Here is a 21369-nt window from a genome sequence, read left to right on the forward strand (position 1 = left end):
TGTTCAAGTATCGTTTTTGAGAGTTGAAGTTTGATGTTGAACGTGACGCAGAGCGGCTGGACCAATGGACTATGGTGAAGCCATGATTTCTCGGGGGGATGGGCGAACTTAAAAGAGTGTGTTTGTACCATACTTGACCAATCCCAAAACTATTAAGCAACGGTCAACGTTATACCTTCAAGGACCCAGAAGAGTTTCCCTCCAACCAGGAGGTCAATCACAGCACGACACGTGTCGACATAAGAAATCAATCATAGCGCGACATGTGTCAACATCAGAAGCCAATCACAACACAACACGTGTCAATGTCATAATGAAACTAGAAACTCTCTTCTATAAATAGAGATCATTCTCTTACAATATTTCCTAATGTCATTTGTACTAAATCATTCACTAGTACTCACTAAAGGAGAGCTTGAACCTATGTACTTGTGTAAACCCTTCACAATTAATGAGAACTCCTATACTCCGTGGACATAGCTAATCTAGGTGAACCACATACATCTTGTGTTTGCTTCCCTGTCTCTGGGTGAACCACGTACATCTTGTGTTTACTTCCCTGTCTCTATCCATTTGCATACTTATCCACACTAGTGATCGAAGCAATCTAGCGAAGGTTACAAACTTAACACTTTCTGTTGTACCAAAGTCCTCACTGATTTTGTGCATCTACATTTGGCGCCGTCTGTGGGAACGACACTTATTCCCATTCCTTTCAGCTTTGTTAAGTTGGTTTCCACCATTCGTACACTCTCTTTTGACCATGCATCACTTTCCAACATGGGGAGTGAAGGAAGCCACAACACACAGAATGACACCCCTCTTGCACCTAGTGCGAAGCAACGAAAGAAGGAAGGAAATAGGGTTGTTCTTTAAGCTAAATTCGATGAGTTAGAAGCTCAGAACAACAAGATAGCAATGAAGAATGAGGTCATCCAGGAGCAATATAAGAAGCTCTTTGAGACGCTCCACAAAACTAGGTGTACTCAAACACGCGAGGGTCACTTCCCTTTGACATGGGTATCCCTGATGAGGAGCGAGCTAATCATTAAAACATTGATCAACATGAGACTTCTTTCAACCCAGATGCTTCGACCCGAAACAGAGGAAGTGGAGGAAGACACCTCATTGCAGAAGGGTTGGAAGGATCAAAAGCCATTTATCGTAACTGCCGAGACTTCCTAAAGCAATGTCGAGAGAATCCCCTCCACATATGCTCGAAGATCAATGACCCAAGGGTTTCTAAAAGACTCGGTCCCCTCCCACGACACAGGCCAGCTGCCAATTTAGGGAAGGAACGACAGGTCCCAGAGGAATATGAAGGTACATGGGACTCTGAGGTATTCCGACAGACTCGCCCTAGAAGTCAGTACGACGAGTCCAAGAAAAAACCACACGCCCTTGCTTAAACTTTCCTACTTCCAAGAGGCGATGGAGACTTACGAAAGAAAATTTCAATGGTACATGACTCCACTCAGACCCCCTTGTCGTACAACTCATTAATGACGTAAATAAGTTGAAGGTTGAACGTCGGGCCGAGATACCTGACTGGAACCAACCCAGGCCTGGCCCTCTCACAAGAAGGATCCTTGACACCCCCTTCAAGCGAAGACAAAACAAAAGCTTGGTTTATAACTCTATACTGGAAGGGAGGACCCAATTGAACACTTTAACCTCTTTGAGTCCACCATGGCATATCAGATACACACCGACGAAGAGAGATGTCTTATCTTCCCCTCCACCCTCTCTGGCGGAGCTCTAAATTGGTATTGCCATCTTCCACCTAAGACAGTAGACTCATTTGAGGAACTGAGGAAACTGTTTGTCTCTCAACACATCTTCCAGACCAATCGCATGCATTCTGCAGATGACTTGTACACTATTCGCCAGAAGCCAGACGAGTCACTACGAGAGTATGCCGGTCACTTCAGCCATGAGTATTCTCGCTGTGCTGAGGCAGATGATAAGACCGCCCCGAAGGCTTTCATGGCAGGCCTACGTGATTGTTTCTTCAAGTACATGATCAATGCCAACACAGGCTTACAACCACGCCTCTGCCGAAGCAAGGACATACCAAGGGAACCCCCATATGGTTAACCCCTATCAACAAGTGGGAAGTGGAAGTCAAGTTCTACCAAGTGAGGAGATATTGGCCATTCAAACACCAATTGCATCATTTCCTGCCTCATTTAGCTACTCGCTAAGTTACTAAATGTATATGTCTCTTGGTAAGAGGAAGCATTTTTACTCTCAGCAAGCCCATTGCAACAAGAGGGATAAAAGTTCGTATCAAGACAACCAGGGGTGAACATACCGTCGACTATTATGACTATTGGGCCAAGCCTCACTCTTTCAAAGTAGAGGACTAGGTATTGAAGGAAATGCTATTATAAGAAGGCATACACATTACAAATGTTTTGACTCTCAACCGCTTGAGATCTTTTGTCACACAAGCCATTCGGCAAATATTTAAAGAAGAGGGAATTCAGACAACTTCTTCTGAGTCTTTTACGTTTCTAGCACTGGAACACTTGGTCTACGCTGACCTACCCTTATACTCCAACTCAGAGCTTCAACATGCGTACTTTGACACAAAATATGTGATACTAATTGTTACAACCAACATGGTTCACATATCAAAAGCATGGATCCCTTCATGCATAGCAAAACATTCATAAGTATCACTCATATCAATCAACATAAACATCATACATTCCAACACATTCATACATAAAAATCATACATTCCAACACATTCATACATAAACATCATACATTCCAACACATCCATACATAAGCCAACTGTGCTTCGAAAGGGTTCAACATACTTTGTATCTTCAACACTTTCTACAATGTGCCTCGACACTTTGCCCTTATTCTCACCAACCAGGTGATGAAATATGAAGAAGGAACTCATCTTCATGCCACAAACCAGGTGATGAAATGTACAACCCGTACTCTCCTTCATGCTACCAACCAAGTGATGAAATGTACAACCCGTACTCTAATATCATTTGGCAACTTGCCATTCATGCCACCAACCATGTGAAGAAGGAACTCATCTTCATGCCACCAACCAGGTGATGAAATGTACAACCTGTACTCTCATTCATACCACCAACTAGGTGATGAAATGTATAACCCGTACTCTAATATCATTTGGAAACTTTCCATTCATGCCACCAACCAGGTGAAGAAGGAACTCATCCTCATGCCACCAACTAGGTGATGAAATGTGATGAAAGATGATGAAGGAACTCACCTTCGTACCACCAACCAAGTGATGAAAGTAACTCACAATTCATTCCATTTACCAGAAAACGAGTGGTACAACTTGCCTTCTTGCATCTGTTTCAGACATTTCCCCTCTGTAACAATGCAAACACTACAACTCGTAGAAAGCTTCACACACTCTTGATCAAGACAGTGTAAAGCAAAACCAATTTATGGTGCCAACAAGAGCTTCATCAAAGGAGTTCAACCACAATTCTCAAAAGCTTCACACTCTTGATCAAGACAGTGTGAAGCAAAACCAATTTATGGTTCCAACAAGAGCTTCATCAATAGAGGGCAACCACAATTCTTAAAAGCTTCACACACTCTTGATCAAGACAGTGTGAAGCAAAATCAATTTATGGTACCAATAAGAGCTTCATCAAAGGAGGGCAACCACAATTCTCAAAAGCTTCACACACTCTTGATCAAGACAGTGTGAAGTAAAACCAATTTATGGTGCCAACAAGAGCTTCATCAATAGAGGGCAACCACAATTCTCAAAAGCTTCACACACTCTTGATCAAGACAGTGTGAAGCAAAACCAATTTATGGTGCCAACAAAAGCCTCATCAAATGAGTTCAACCACAATTCTCAAAAGCTTCACACACTCTTGATCAAGACAGTGTGAAGCAAAACCAATTTATGGTGCCAACAAAAGCTTCATCAATGAAGGGCAATTACAACTCGTAGAAAGCTTCACACACTCTTGATCAAGACTGTTCAAAGCAAATTCAATTTATATGGTTCATCCAAACCTTCGACTACTACAAGGTATGGCTTGCATCACAATCTCTTGCTCAACAGTGTGGAAGCAAAATTTGTATATGTTGTCTCTCCCACATTTTCAAATTTCTAATTGAATTTCTAGTTTTCCCAAAAAAAAAAAAGAAAAAAGAAAAGAAAGGAAATTGGGAAATTCAACAAAGCTTCACCACAAAAGCTTCATCAATGGAGGACAACTACAAATTGTCAAAAGCTTCACACTATCTTGATCAAGATAGTGTGAAGCAAAATCAATTCATGGTACCCAACAAAGCTTCACCACAAAAGCTTCACCAACAAAAGCTTCATCAATGGAGGACAACTACAAATTCTCAAAAGCTTCACACTATCTTGATTAAGATAGTGTGAAGCAAAATCAATTCATGGTACCCAACAAAAGCTTCAACTCCAAAGCTTCACCCACAATAGCTTCACCTACAAAAGCTTCACCCACAAAAGCTTCACCTACAAAAGTTTCACCCATAAAAGCTTCACCAACAAAAGCTTCACCAACAAAAGCTTCACCTACCAAAGCTTCACCCATAAAAGCTTCACCAACAAAAGCTTCCCCCACCACAAAAGCTTCACCCACAAAAGCTTCCCCCACTACAAAAGCTTCACCTATAAAAGCTTCACCAACAAAAGCTTCACCCACAAAAGCTTCCCCCACTACAAAAGCTTCACCCATAAAAGCTTCACCAACAGAAGCTTCACCCACAAAAGCTTCCCCCACCACAAAAGCTTCACAAAAGCTTCCCCGACCACAAAAGCTTCACCCATAAAAGCTTCACCAACAAAAGTTTCACCCACAAAAGCTTCACCTACAAAAGCTTCACCTACAAAGCTTCAGCACAAAAGCTTCACACTATCTTGATCAAGATAATGTGAAGCAAAATCTATTCGTGGTACCCAACAAAGCTTCAACCTCAAAGCTTCACCTATAAAGCTTAATATATATATATATATATATATATATATATTCGGAAATTCGAAAATTCAAAAATTCGAAAATTCAAAAATTCAAAAATTCAAAAAAAAAATTGCCTAGGCCTCCTTTTTTTTAGGCCTAAGTCGAACCTCCGATCCAGGTTGCTTGCTTGGAAGTCTGATTGCTTACCTTGTCTGTTACCTTCTTCGACAAATCTCCTAGCTCGACGACTTGGGGGGCTCCTATAGGGTTTGTATCGCACTTGACCAAGCCTGAAACTACAAGTAAGCTTCAAGTGAAATTGATACATTACCTTGTGCATCTTCATCGGTTAAAGATACCACCCCTGGATGGAGGAAAAATACTTCCAGAGAAGATGCCACATCTACATATGAGATAGATAAGGCAAGTGAAAATGATACCACACTTCGGTACTTAGAAGTTTCGTAATTACTCAATGGCTTGGATCTTGCAAGTCCCTAACCGAGGAGCTTCCCTCACTCGGGAACTTAGGGGAGCACTGTTTGTACCATACTTGACCAATCCCAAAACTACTAAGCACCAGTCAACGTTATACCGTCCAGGACTCATAAGAGTTTCCCTTAAACCAGGAGGCCAATCACAGCGCGACACGTTTCGACATCAGAAGCCAATCATAGCGCAACACATGTCAACATCAGAAGCCAATCACAACACGACACGTGTCAATGTCAGAATGAAACTAGAAACTCTCTTCTATAAATAGAGATCATTCTCTCACAATATTTCCTAATGTCATTTGTACTAAATCATTCACTAGTACTCACTAAAAGAGAGCTTGAACCTATGTACTTGTGTAAACCCTTCACAATTAATGAGAACTCCTCTACTCCATGGACGTAGCCATTCTAGGTGAACCATGTACATCTGTGTTTGCTTCCCTGTCTCTGAGTGAACCACGTACATCTTGTGTTTACTTCCCTGTCTCTATCCATTTGCATACTTATCCACACTAGTGACCGAAGCAATCTAACGAAGGTCACAAACTTGACACTTTCTGTTGTACCAAAGTCCTCACTGATTTTGTGCATCAACAGAGTGCAAGGTTAAAGAAAAATGGCAACGACTAAATCTTTTTATATAGTAATGTCTTCCATAAATAATCAATACAAACAAATTACAATTGTTGCTGGCGAGGTTTCATGTCATGAAAACGTCGTATAATAGTCTTATTATCAGTAAAAGCAAATACATCTCTCTCAATGTAAACAACTATGCTATCACTCAACCATTGATCTCCCATTTTGTTACGCAATGGTGTTTTCACAATCTTCATAGTAGAAAAAGCTCTCTTCACCGAAGCGGTTGCAACCAGTAACACCAAAGGCAATGTAAGAAGCTTATACACTAACATATAGCTTTCACACATCCTGGTTTTCACTAACTCTTTTGCAAGATCACTAATTCCTCTCAATGATGAAAACTTACTATGCATCTTCATATCATGAATGTAATTGTCAAGTTGAATTGGAAGATTCATGAGGTCTATATGATCAAAATCTTGAGGATAAAGTTGGGCTAAATGAACAATTTTTGCTTTGTTAGAAGATGCAAACTTATTCACCAGACTTAGACATGCCATACAAAGAAGCAACTTGGTGTTTACCTAAGTGAAGCAATCATTCAATTCCCTTAGTTGCATATCAAGGACTTGAAAATAGAGGTCCACACGATAGTAATGGAAGTTTGTGATTATTGGAGCTTTACGCCTTAATTTTCTAGGTACGAAATGCAAATCCTCCATGTTAGGAACGATAATATCATGCTCCTCACAAAACTTTTCTACATCATGAAACAAGTCCCCAAAGTCATCATCTTTCAAGGATTGTAGTCTTTGCTTGCACACTTCCACTAACGCCATCGCATTCACAATATCTTGATATTTCTTTTGCAATGCTTGTGCTAACTCATTTGTAATTCCCAATATAAGTCTCATCAAGAAAAGATGAAATGCAAAATCAAAAGTTTGTATGTCTTGGTTGCGATCAAATGCTTGTGCTAACTCATTTGTAATTCCCAATATAACTCTTTTGCAATGCTTACGCCTTAATAACCTAGTTGCTTCATCAAGATATCTTGGTTGCGATCACTTTTAATCCATTCAACCACCTTCACCACGGCTTCAAACATAACAATAATACTAACTATAGTACCATAATCTGAGTTCCACTATGTATCACATGGACTCTTGAGACTACTTTCTTGATTTAACCCTTTACCCGTTTCAAGATTACCAAGATCAAGAGCTTTTTTTAATTTGTTCTTGTTGTTTCTCTCTAAATGCATCACGACGCTTACACAACGATCCAATAAGATTCACCAAATTACTAGCATTGATGAGGAAATTGGCAACATCCTCATTTTCCTTTGCCACGAATACAAGAGCTAGTTGGAGTTGGTTTGCAAAACAATGAATATAAAATGCTTGAGGGTATTTGTTAAAAATCTTTGTTTTAAGACCATTTAACTCACCTCTCATATTACTAGCTCCATCATAGCCTTGTCCTTGTAACGTGGACATACTCAAATTTGTTGTAGCAAACAATCTCTCAATGACCTTTTCAAGCGAGCTACTAGTTGTAGAGGAGACATGTTGAACACCCAAAAACTTTTCAATTGCTTCTCCTTTTTTGTTCACATAACGCAATACCATTGCCATTTGCTCTTTAGTCAAAGCATCACGTGATCCATCAACCAAGAGAGCAAAAAATGTACCTTCCATATATTTAGAGATTTGATTAATAGTTTCAATAGTACAATCATGAACAAGATCATTTTGAATATTGGAAGAAGTATACTTAACATTCTTGAGAGCATTCTTAAACACAACCTTCCTAACTTTCTCAATATGATAAGCAAGAAATTGCATAAGCTCTATATAATTACCCCTGTTGCTTGATTTCAAAGATTCATCGTGCCCACGAAAAGCCAAACCCTATCGCTACAACCATCTTGTGCAATCAAGTACTCCACTCAGTAAAGTGTCATAATTAACATGAGCTTCACAAGTTTGCTTGATCAAAAATGTTTCAATGTGTTGTTTTTATGTCATCAAGTCTTTAGCTTGTTGTACAACTTTATTATGAAGACTTCCAACACCTTCCTCGTGGGCTCAAAGATTTTTGGGTCATTTCTTCCAATTTGTAAACCTTTTCTCAATGAAGATATCACTTTCGGTGCTACCCATTTGATCGAAATCACATTTGAAAAGATAGCAATAATGGCAAAATGCAGCATCTTTTGATATATTATACTCCAACCACTTAAACTTATCAAACCAACCGGTGATGAAACATCGTTTGTTGCTATGAATTGCTTCATGATAATTAGGTGGATAATCAAGCATTTGACATCTATGTCCAGGGTCAGTAGGAAGATTAGCCAATATTTCATCCAACTCAGTGGCGTCACTTTGTTGTGAACTACTTGGAATATTTGAAGAAGGAGGAAGATTACTCGGAATTTTTGAAGGAGGATCTAAGCATTGTTTTTTATAGTATCGTTCCATTACGTAACTGTAAAATGGAAAGAAAAAAAAATTCTTAGACTCTTAATCCTAGAGTACACTATACTAATATGCACAATAACTAATCCAACCAACAATTCAACCAATCCAACCAATTGCATAAGCTCCAAATAATTGCCCCTAATATGCATAATAACTAGCCCAACCAACAATTCAATTAATCAATACCAATAACTCAATAAACATACAAAGTATTTAGTAAATAAAAATTCAATTCAACGAAGCATATGGATAAGAATAATTTTATACATTATGGAATAATTCAATTAATTAATCAAGAATCAAGAATTCAAATTTTAATTTTCACCCTAAAAAATAATTTCATATCAATAATCATAGAATCATATCAATAATCAATAACCAATAACCATATTAGTGCATTACCATTTGATTCTATACCAATTAAAACTCATTCGTATTAAATAATTAAGTAGGGTTAGGGATTATAAATTTAAGAATAAAAAAATTTACCTAAAGAATGGCTTTGAAGGTTGCAAGCTGCGCCTGGACAGTGGCTGGAGACTGACTGAAGATTGACTAGGGTGGTTAGCGGCGGCTAGAGCTTGGATAGTGGTTGGTTTTCCGTCCGTTGGCTGCCAAGTTGTTGCGCAGCTGCTGGGAATTTGGGGAGCAAGCTTTACTCTCTGATTGGCAAAGGAAAAGTTGAAAAAGAAAAAGGGGACAGGCACGGGTCTGAGGAGAGAAGGGGGACACACGGTCCCCCATATATATATATATATATATATTTTTTTTTTAAACTAGGTCCAAAACGATGTCGTTTTGGCCAGAATGTTAAAAAAAAAAAAATCTAGCTCTTCTGCACAATAGCAGAACGAGACCACTAGAACAAGGAGGGGATGAAAACTAGTCGAGTTTCCAACGAGGGGAGGGGTTGAACTAGCCCTCCAGGTGTATTTTTCCGGTGACGGGAGTGGCGGCCGCCACTCCTCGCCCTAACGTGGCTTCACCACTGCCAATGGATGACTAGAATAGTTTTTTTATTAGTCTATATATGGTTTATTAAATAATGACACTAAATTATTATTAATTTGGAAGAATAAATTTATATGGACTATATTTATTTTGTTTTGAGAATAGATTTCCAAAATATTATACTATTGACTACCTCCAAACGCCGAAAAATCTCGCCGGCGCCGGAAACTGGGTAAACCTGTAAATGCCCTTTTCTCGCTCAATTTTGCACCATTTACCATGAAATTTTCACCAAATGTCACAAATCACGAGATTAAGAAGGCTATACCTTTTAAAACTTCCAAATCCTTCGAAAACTCGTCGGGAAATTTCTACCAAAACCGGCCACCTTCGAACCACGTGATCCCGACGTCAAAACATGTCCAACGAAGCACTCCGAGCTTCGTGAGAACCTCCTAGAGCTTGCTATGTTCCTAAAATTCACAAAAACTTAAGGGTTTAAAAGTTCGTGAATAGTGACCAATTCGAGGATTAGAAAAACTAGGGATGCTTACGTCTAAATCCTTATATTCTTCTTCTTTGAGCTTCGTAGGAGTGTCCTAAAGCTTCCTACAAGCTTGTAACCTCCTGAAATGTTCAATATAACATGTGCATGAACAGTGCACATTTTCTGGGTTATGGTTTCACAATGTTTTCGAAGGTTCTAAGTTCCAAAAATGGTACCAACAAACTCACAAGCTTGCAAAGATTCTAAAACTTACCTTTTCAGTCTCGATCTGTGAAGAAATGAGCAAGTTCCACCTTTGTCCGTATGTGCACAGTGCACAGGAAGAAGAAACCAAGAGGGGAGAGAGAGAGGAAGTCCATGGAAGAGAGAGAAATACTTTAGGTGATGTGTGGTCCTCCTAAGACCCTAACCACACAAAATACACATAATTTTTAATCCAACTTAACTTTCCAAAAACTTAGGAAGGTATGTTTTATTCAAATAAATAAATCACACATACCTTAGCAACCTTTAAGGGCAATTCCGTCAATTCACATCAACGATAAATGAAATTTCGGGACGGGCTGTGACAAATATTTTGGGGGTATAATTATTATAGTATATATAATTATTATAATTATTATAGTTAATTTAATATATATATATATATATATATATATTATAGTTTTTAGGGGTATAAATTTGTTAAATTAATATATATATATAACTATTATACTATTTTTTAGGGTTATAAAATTATAAAATTAATATTCTGCTTATCGTGTATCGTGTTACCCACGTGTATACTCGAATCAACCCGTTATCTTAACAGGTGCTTATCGGGTTACCCGATAACGACCCGATTCGTTATCATGTCGACCCGAACACCTGTTAATTTCGTGTCGTGTCATGTCGGGTTATCGGGTCGTGTCAGGAATTGCCAGGCCTAACGCAAGGTAACCAAAGTTTCTATAAATAACCAGTTTCGATTACCATATTTCTCAAATCTTTTTCTGGATTACAATTCCAATTGTTATTCAAATTTAAGGACGATTGCCGACTCAGGTGCTCGTTCATCGAAGAGGATAGAGGGTGAGAGTTCCGGAAAAGGTAATACCCACTAATTAATTATGTATTTTCTATACATTTTATACTTTGCATTATTATTTTTAATATATATTTTTTTAGTAGACAAGAAAAAAAAGAAGAAAAAAAGAGCTACGGCTAAGGTCCGATACAGTTTTGGAGGGAGCTGGTACATAATCAATTATGAAGAATTGATGGGAATTCAGAGGTCGGTTATGCACAACATGTCACATCCCGGCCTGGGCCCCCACCACATCCTGGGCTCAACTCCGCCGTAGCACGATATTGTCCGCTTTGGGCCCCCACCACGCCCTCATGATTTCGTTTCTAGTACTCAACCGAGAACTTCCCACTGGGTCACCCATCATGGGATTACTCTCGCGCAAACTCACTTAACTTTGGAGTTCCGATGGAACCCGAAGCTAATGAGTTCCCAAAAGGTCTCGTGCGAGGAAGAGATGAGAATATACATATAAGGCTTACATGATCCACACCCCTTGGCGATGTGGGATCTTACAATCCACCCTCTTTAGGGGCCCAACGTCCTCGTCGGCACATTTCCGGCTATGGATTAGCTCTGATACCAAATTGTCACATCCCGGCTCGGGCCCCCACCATATCCCAAGCTTGACTCCGCCATAACACGATATTGTCCGCTTTGGCCCCCGACCATGCCCTCACGGTTTTGTTTCTGGAACTCACACGAGAATTTCCCAGTGGGTCACCCATCATGGGATTGCTCTCGCGCAAACTCGCTTAACTTCGGAATTCCGATGGAACCCGAAGCCAGTGAGCTCCCAAAAGGCCTCGTGCTAGGAAGATATGAGAATATACATCTAAGGCTTACATGATCAACACCCTTGGGCGATGTGGGATCTTACACAACAAGTTTATGCGCGATGTGCGGGTATTAGTGCGAGACAAATGCAGTGCCTATTGGGAGTCTTGGAGAGCATTTCCCGAGGAAAAAAAGACGCACTTGGTCGATGAGTTAGAATTTGATTGGGACATTGATAAAGTGACCCAAATTTGATGAAGTGCATCAACAACATATTCAAATCATATTTCCGAGTGTGGAAGTTTGATGTTGAATATAAGGCAGAACTGAACTGAATACCAAAACCACCAGCAGCGGAATAGAATTTTATTTATGTTTTATTTATGTTTAATTAAACAATAACATTTGGGTTTTAAGTTTTATTTACGAACGTTACTTTTTAATATGCAATTTTAGAGTTTTTGTTGAATAAAATATTATTGTAATAAACGATTATATTAATTAAATATGCATGAATGTTTAATTAATTTAAACATTTGTAGATTTGTTCGGGTGTAATTTAATACTTTGTTCATTAAGTGTGTATGTGATTTAAAATGAATAAAGTAATAAATGAAAAAAAAAAGTATTTTAAAACCAAAAAAATAAAAAATAAAAAATAGCGACGAAATTACTTTTTGGTCGCTCAAGGTGGAATTGCGCGACACTACACCATCGTCACGCAAAGGTTATTAGACGCAGGACTAGCCATGATTTGGCGCCAAAACGTGGCATGCATATGTTTTACGAAACAAATGTTTCGTCGTGCATGGTGGGTAAAAAATGGCGGTAATAGATACATAATTTCAAGTGTGATTAGACAACCAGAAATCATTAGTACTAGTTTCGTTTGCACTTCTACTCCCTGGCACTCGTGTCACCATAACTGTGGCGCAAGAGTGAAATTTAAGTCATCTTCCCAAACATAGAGAGGCTGAAACAGCAAATTCATTGCAGCTCTGCCTCTCATCCCTCAGCTCACTGTCACTCCTCTTCCTTATCTGGATCACTCGGTCTCGTGCTCACCTATATATCATTTGGTAAGCAAATTTGTTTTCCATAATTTTTTTTAAATTACAAAATGAAACTAACAAAATTAAATTTGTTGTGTGTAGGTGGTTTTTTTTAACGACTATCAGCGAGGAATGCATTAGGAGGTATATTTTCTTCGACTATTTCATTAACATTAAATGTTTTTTAGCATTTATGTGATACAATTTATTTGTATGCAAACATTTTTGTACGAAGTTAAGTATTAACTTTGTGCATTATTTTCATGAAACTTAGTTTTCAGTTTGAGAATTAGTTGGATTTCGCACATGGATGCGAAAGCATAATTGCGGTCCAATTAATTCTTGAATTGTCCCAATTTTTGGGTAGTTTGGGAATGCACAGTTATGTGTCGTAGTTTGCGGTTCACAGATTAGATTTCAATAAGGAGAAATTTGGTTGCGTGTATGTGCGTTCTTTGAGTACTGCGTATGTATTTAGTACATACGTGCTGCACTTGAAGAATTGCAGGGATATGTTGCCAAATTTTTTCAACATCGAAATCTAATATGAAAAAGCTTTGAAATACAACATGTAGTCATGCATTCCTAAATGGGATAGGACCCTTACCAAAGGCATAAGGTGGCATGTTATAATTGAAGTGTTTGTAACCATTATGATTTTGTTTTTTTTTTTTTGTTTTTTTTGTTTTTTTCGCAGGCGATATGGACAGACAGTGGATACAGAATCCTAACAGATGTGCAGACGAATACTTGGATGAAATAAATCAGTTCATCGATTTTGCAATGGCACATAACCAAGGTTCACCTCTAATCTGGTGTCCGTGTAGGAACTGTAACAATTCAATGGTTGAGTATTATGAAAATGTTCGATACTATTTAGTACGACATGGTATGATGGAGACGTATACCACTTGGAATAATCATGGGGAACCATTAGTACATCCTTCATCTTCACATGTGACCCCATTAGTTGAGGCAGTTGAATCTTATGTTGATCTAAACGAGCAAATTATGGATATCCTAGATGATACTTTTCTAGACACCTCGACCAATTTTGATCAGGAAGGGGGATATGACGTCCCTCGACGCATGGATAATGGAGCCTTTAAAAAATATGAAAAACTATTAAAAAGTGCCAAACAAGAATTATCCTCCTCCAGTTGCGAGGATTTTTGGTACTAACGACTATTGTGGAGCTGATGCATGAAAAAATAAAATTTCGTATGTCCAATCAGTGCTTTGATTATTTTGTTGGGCCTTTTCAAGAGGATGCTTCCAAAGGACAATTGTTTGCCTAAAGATCACAAAAGTGCAAAGAAGGTGTTGAATGGTCTGGGATTGGGCTATGAAAAAATTCATGCGTGTAAAAATAATTGTGTATTGTTCTATAAGGAGAATGAAGCGCTAGATAAATGCCTTATATGCAAAGAGTTGTGGTTTAAAATGATAGCTCAAAACAAAACGACGAAGATTTCACAAAAAGTAATGCGTTATCGTCCAATAAAGCCTAGGCTTCAACATTTGTATATGTCGACGCATACTGCTAGCGACATGACATGGCATAAGGACAAATGGTTGGATGACGATTTGATGAGGCATCTAGTTGATGGTGAGGCATGGAAAGAGTTTGATCGTTTGTACCCTAATTTTGCGCGAGAGCCGCGAAACGTAAGATTGAGGCTAGCCACAAACGGATTTAATCTGTTCGGGGTATTAAACCAAAACCACAGCACTTGGCTAATCTTCGCAATTCTGTACCATTTGCCTATTTGGAATTGCATGAAGAAAGAATATATGATGATGACTATGTTGACAATCGAGGATCTGGGCAAGTCTATCAATGTATATTTGAGGCCATTGGTCGATGAGCTAAAAGATTTATGGGACAACGAAGTTTTGACATACGATAAATCAACTGGGCAGATGTTCACCTTGTGAGTAACAGTGAGGTGGACTATAAACGATTTTCTCACGTATGCTATGATGTTCGGGTAGAGTACTAAGGGTTATTTGGCATGCCTAGTTTGCAAGGAAGACACAATGTCTTCTTGGCACGTCGGGAAAGTTTGTTACCTAGGGCATCGTAGATGGTTGCTGTGGGACCATGAGTGGCATCAGAACGAGACGATATTCTTCGATGGAACAGAGATTCAGCCAAGACATAGAGAATGGTCCGAAGAAAATATTTTAGCGCACTTGAATTGTTTGGATTTTGGTCCATTTGCCAAATTGGTAAATAAGACTAGACCAGACACCCATCTAAACTGGAAACACAAGAGTATGTTGTTTGAGTTGTCGTACTGGTCCAAATTGAAACTGTGCCACAACCTCAATGTTATGTTTGTTGAGAAGAATGTGTTTGATACACTAGTTGGAACTATATTAGACATCGAGGGAAAGACGAAGGACATGAACAAAGCTTGCATTGATTTGGAGCAAATGAGAATAAGGCCACGTTTATGGATGACAAGGGAAGGTGAGATAGCCAGAAAGGGGTTAGCTTCTTTTTTTAGTAAAATCGAATAAGAGGAAAGAGTTTTTAAAGTTTCTATCCTCTGTAAAATTTACAGATGGGTATGCTTCAAATATCGGACAATGTGAAAAAGTCGATGGGGGCAAATTTTCTGGGCTTAAGACTCACGATTGTCATGTCATATTGCAACGTCTGCTCCCAATTGGTATTCAACACCTATTGCCAGAAGATGTGGTGAAGCCGATTCTATTGTTGGAGAGACTTTTTTCTCAATTATCAGCTAAAGCGTTGCGAAAGTCTGATGTACAACAGTTATGCACTGACATTGTTGAAGTCGTATGCAAGTTTAAACAAATATTTTCTCATTCTTTATTCATAAGCATGCTCCACGTGATGATTCACTTGTCAGATTAGGCATTACTTGCAGGACCCTTCAACTATCGATGGATATATCTAATCGAAAGGTATAAAGTCTCTAATCATTAATTAATTCGTGATCAATTGATCATTTAACTTATTTGAATCATCACAATTTTATTTTTGCAGATCACTAGGTGTGTTAAAGAAGAGTGTAAGGAACAAGGCAAAGCCTAAAGGATCAATTGTGGAGGCTTAGGTGGCATTTGAGACGAATACGTTTTGTACTATGTACTTACAAGACGTTGAGACGGTGTTCAATCGACCACACCGTAATAATGAGGGTGGTGTGAAAAGGAAAAAACTATATGTGTTTGCCTAAATCGCACGACCATTTGGCGAACCAGTACAAGGTGATTCGTTCACCGAAAGAGACATGCAAGTAACTCATTAGTTCATACTTAACAATTGCAACGAGATAATTAAGTACCTGGATGAGCATGAAGAGTTGATAAAGCGGGAACATCATTCGCATTTATATGTTGTGAAACACTGTGATCTGTTTCCTCGTTGGTTTCGCGAACAAGTTGTTTAGGTTTTTGTCATAAAATATAATTGCATGTCAGTTGTCTTAAATTTTGGTAAAACCAACATGTCAATTTTTTGGTATAAATTAGGTGAAAAAACTGAAGGAAACCAATTCTCCGCATATACTGATGAATTATACAACTAGGCTATTGGACCTCTAAGCCCAGAACTGTACTCAGGGTGTCATGTGAACGACATAAAATTCTTGGGAGCTGACCGTGATGACAAGCTTTGTACTCAAAACAGTGATGTACATGTCCAGGAACGGGATATACTGCAGACATTGATTTCTATGGCAAATTAACAAGTGTGGTCCAATTGCTTTACAAAGACCGTCGTCAATTCATCATTTTTAAGTGTCATTGATTCGATATAGACCCTAGTAGGAATGGGGGTGTTAAAGGGGACGATGGTTTACTATCGGTGCACACTACCCGTTGTTGGTACAATGAAAACCCATACATTTTGGCAACTATGGCCAAACAAATTTTCTACATCGATGATCCAAAGGCCAAGAGGGGATGGAAAGTTGTTCAGAGGATTGATCACAAAGGGGTGTATGATATTTTGGACCGAGATTCTGATGACAACGACGATGACGACAACTTTTCCGACCACCTCCTCGGAACTTCAACACAAATTAGTGCAGAAACACTTTGGGATACTAATATTGTCCATGAACCATTTTAGGTAGTTGGAGGTCCTCAAATCAAAATTCTATAGACTTAATTACAATTGATCTTGGAAGTCTCCCAAGATACAATCCACCTAAGGGCGCAGATGATGTTGTTGATGTACCAACAGATGAGGATGAATGAGAGATTGAAAGTGATCAAAGTAAAGACAATGATATTTATTGTACCGAGGATGAGGATTAAAGACTTTTAACTTATATGCAATGCAATTAAGTGTATGTAATTTTTTATATATAAACAAATTTTAATTTATTAAATTTGTAATTGGATAAAAGATTACAAAAAAAACAAATTAAAGTCAATTCAAAGTGACAAACACTAGAAAGTCGTAGTGCATAACGTAATAGTGCGATGAAAACAAGAAAATTCGTCGCTCAAGGTAGGTTTGCAAGACGCAAGGGACGCATTCGTCGCATGTGGTGGTTCGTGCGATGCAACAAGTTCAGTTTTTTGCTTAAGGTCTTCAAAATTTCCCAAAATAAAAATATTGGCACCTGTTTTTTTAAATGTTCATTAAACATTGGGCGACAAATTAGGGTAAATCGTCCCGCAATATCGTATTGTGCGACAAATGGGATAACTTCGTCACTACATGTCCTTCAAAATTCCCAAATTAAAATGTAGGCGCCTTTTTTTTTAAATGTTCATTAAATATTGCGCAATGAAATGTGCTATATTTGTCGCATTTTTGACTTATACGCGACGAATGTTTTCCTTTTGTTGCGCATTATTCTCAAATTAACCAAAAATAAGGCAGGTTTTTATTTTTATTTTTTTAAATTCATTAAAACTGAGCGATGAATGTGTTTGTGGCGCAAAGTCCTTCGCATTATTAGTTCCATAGAGCATTTCTTTCTCTCATTTTCCAAAACCTCTATCTCACTCCAACCGTCTCTCTCACTCGAGCTCTCTCACTCGAGCTATCTCACTCCAACCTCTAACTTTCTCTCCCCCCCTCAAACTCTCTCTCTCCCTGCAACTTTCTCTCTCTCTCCAACTCTCTCTCCCACGAACTCTTTTTCTCTCAACTCTGAGGTAATTCATTTTTTTTTCTTCATTTGTTAATTATTTTAGATGTATGGTTTTTGTGGATTGATTACATATTAGGGTATTAGGCATAAGGGGTTACGGATTTAGGGATTTTGTCAATTTCGGGATTTAGGGTTTCTCTCATTTTGGGGATTTATGGTTTATCTCAATTTGGGGGATTTAGGGATTTCGAAATTGGGGGTTTAGGGATTTTAGAAATAGGGAATTTAGGGATTTCGAAATTTGGGGAGTAGGGCTTGGGTGGGCATCGGGGATGGGTGGTGAGGGGGGAGGGGTGGGGGATTGGGTTAGGGTGGCGGTGCTTGAGTCATCGAGGGTTGGATAGGGGTGGTGCGGGGATGGATGGTATGGGGTGGGGGTTGGGTATAGTTAAAATTTTAAATTTCATAATTTTTATGCAAATTTCATTTAATTTTCAATTTATTCGAATTTTTAATATGTTAACAAATTTCATTTAAATTACTTAAATTTGTTAAGTTGTTAATTTTATAATTTTCTGTTTGAATTTCGTAAGTTTAGGGTTTTTATTTTTATTTTTATAATGTTAGGATTAACATATTAGTGTTAGAGATTATTGTATAACTTTATAATTATAGGTTTAGAATTTTAGTTTATAGTTATTTTATGTTTTGTAAGTTTATTTGTTCATTTGTTAACTTTAAAATCATAGGTTTAGAATTTTAGTTTAATTTTTTAATTTTAGAATTAAGATTTTAGTTGTTGGGATTAAGGTTTAGAATTAATGTAGGGTTAAAATTAAAAAAAAAGATTTGGATGAAGTATTATTTGTTGGGATTAATTTGTTAAATTAGTTGAATTTGTTAACTTAAACATTTGTTGGTTTACACTTTTAATTTAATTTTATAAATTTAGGATTAATATTTAGGTTGTAGGTATAAATTTGAATATTTTTTGTATTAATTTACTAATTCTAGGGTTGCTTTTACAAGTTCATAAATTTTGTGTTATTTGTAGATTTATAAGGTTCAATTTTTACTTTTTAAATTTTAGGCTTTTGTATTGATTATATAAATTGGTATTAATAACATAGTTTTAAATGTTGGTCGAGGTAACGTAGATTAGTCAGTAGGCCCCCTCCGACACCTCGGCCACCTACTACTACTACTGCTTCCACAACTTCACAAGCACTAGCCCTGATGACGAAGGTTGTCATACATCCGCCCTAGGCCACGATGTCGGCAGTGCCTGAGTCATTGACTTCTTCAGTGACTCATCTGTTATTGAGCGCTTAGCGCTCTCATCAACGACCCTAGCCTATCGATGAGGGTGATGAGTTTGCATCAGCTTCCACCGCAGTAGGTTATGGGAATTGTTGTGTACTTAAGTTGGTTGAGTTGTTTATTTGTTTGTAGGTTATGGGAAATGTTGTATTTTTAGGGGAAATTCTGTCGAATTTTTCGTAGATTATTTAAATTATTTTTACATTAACTTATTTCATTTTGTAGGTCGTAAAAAAAAAAAAACAAAGGGTCCATGCAGACTCATGGGCACGTCACAACTCACCCGCACCACCCAATAACGTATAAAGATTCCATGGGATGCTCGACATCGGGTGGCAGCAACAAAGGAGTATCATAACCGTTCAGTCCACAACGTTGGCTCCATTATGCATCATCACTGCCCCATGCAGTGGGAGTCTTAGAGATTTGTCCCACAGGAGACCAAGGACTATGTTCTTCATGAGCTATCAATTAGTAAAGTTTTCTTTGTTTTCATTATTTTGTAAGTAAAGTTGTGAAATTTAATAACTGTTAACTTTGATTAATTTGGTTCGTATTTGTAGCATCACTATGACCTCGAGGACCTTGATGCCAATCAAGCCAAGTACATCCAATAACTTTTCACCAGCTGGTTCACTCAGTGGAAGAGCGACCTCCACAAGTATTTCGAGAGATTTGATGATCCGACTGAAGCTCTAGCACACGGGTGCCCCTTGGAGTTGGCGAAGCGCCCTGAAAATTGGAACTGGCTCTGCACCCATTTTCAGGATGAAAAATACTTGGTAAGTGAATTATATAAATTAATAATATTTTATTAATACTTCAATCCCGTTTATTAATTTATTTTAATACTTTATGATTAATATCGGCACTAATACAATTCGTTTCATTTTAATAGAAAAGAGCCAAGGCAACGCAATAAATAGGTTGAAGAAAAAGCTTATCCACCACTCCAACTCCAGATGCTTTTCATATAGGATGGAGGAGTGACGTTGGGTAACCACATTTTTCCATAAAAAGTTATTACTTTTACTCTAAATTACACAACTAATAACTAATTATTATTATTTTTTAATACAGGCAGGGACGAAATTTTCGGAGATTGACACATTGAAGAAAGTGTACGTGCGGCCCGTGGATGAATTCACACAGGGGCTCCATGTAAGTTTTTGTAATTTTTAAATTTATAATTCTTATTCATTTTAAATAAATGTTAATAAACTTGCTTTTATAATTATAGGCTACTATGATGGAGAGGAGCCAGGCTGTCCTTGAGGAAATGGCTTCCCAACTTCCCCCCGACACCCTAATAGAGGAGGTACCCCCCCTCCCCGAGGATGCGAGTCTCCATATGATGATGGACACCCTCAACCCGAGACTCGGTCGTAGGCTGGGGAAGGTGTATTGGGGTATGGGAAATGCCTGCCATTGTGAGACGGGAGCCTCATCTTTCACTTTTACCTCGAGACAAGTCGCATCATTGACAGAAAAGTAGCGGAACTCGAGTAGCAAGCGGCGATCTAACATAAGCACATTGCGACACAATTTACCCACATCGCCACCTAGGAAGCTCATATTGCTGCCTAAGAGTCTAAGATGGTTCAGATCATTGCCACACTTCAGCTGTCTGACTTCAACATCCCATGCCCTTGACCCAACACAGCCGACCGCAGAACTTGACTATGATGACTTTTTATTGTAGTTTTTTATTTTTTTAATTAAACATTCGTGCATTTAAAAATTTTCCCCACTCGTACATACATTTTCCATATTTATTTTAAATTAATATTCTTCTTTATCAATTACTGTTCTTAATTAAATTTAACCAAACAAAATTATTTTGTTTTGAAATTCAGATTATAAACAATTTAAAAAAAAAAAAGGTTTGCACGACGCAATAATTCATTGTTGTGACGAAGAATCTCTTCGTCGTTATGTTCTTGCAGCACAAAACACTTTGTCCCTCTAATCTATATACGACCAATCCTGTTTTGTCGTGAATATAAATATGCAATGAATAATCTTCGTCCTTATTTGTTTTACGCGACGACCTCGTTCGTCGTCTCGTAAGAAACCTTTGTCCCTTAAAACTTTATGC

General features: G+C 38.1%; 1 protein-coding gene and 1 long non-coding RNA gene across 2 annotated transcripts; one reads left to right on the plus strand and one right to left on the minus strand.

The window, feature by feature from the left end:
• Positions 1-7244: 7244 nt before the first annotated feature.
• LOC126622674 (uncharacterized) lies at positions 7245-8513 on the minus strand. The gene is made up of 2 exons (XM_050291424.1): positions 8155-8513; positions 7245-7893 (listed from the first exon to the last, which is right to left on the minus strand). The coding sequence occupies exons 1-2, from the start codon at positions 8511-8513 to the stop codon at positions 7245-7247; spliced, it is 1008 nt and encodes a 335-aa protein (XP_050147381.1).
• Positions 8514-19103: 10590 nt separating this feature from the next.
• On the plus strand, positions 19104-21020 carry LOC126624403 (uncharacterized). Its single transcript, XR_007624099.1, has 4 exons — positions 19104-20053; positions 20170-20267; positions 20352-20432; positions 20512-21020. It is a non-coding gene; the product is annotated as an uncharacterized LOC126624403 (long non-coding RNA).
• Positions 21021-21369: the final 349 nt, after the last annotated feature.

This window comes from Malus sylvestris, chromosome 5 (assembly GCF_916048215.2).
Source record: "Malus sylvestris chromosome 5, drMalSylv7.2, whole genome shotgun sequence".
Lineage (NCBI taxonomy): Eukaryota > Viridiplantae > Streptophyta > Magnoliopsida > Rosales > Rosaceae > Malus > Malus sylvestris.

What these genes read in the sequence shown, in the direction of transcription:
- LOC126622674 (XM_050291424.1), bottom strand. Translation starts at nt 8,513, where the DNA reads ATGGAACGATACTATAAAAAACAATGCTTAGATCCTCCTTCAAAAATT. An exon ending in GATATCTTCATTGAGAAAAG is followed by an intron (nt 7,894 to 8,154) that starts GTTTACAAATTG and finishes ATCAAGCAACAG; the next exon opens with GGGTAATTATATAGAGCTTA.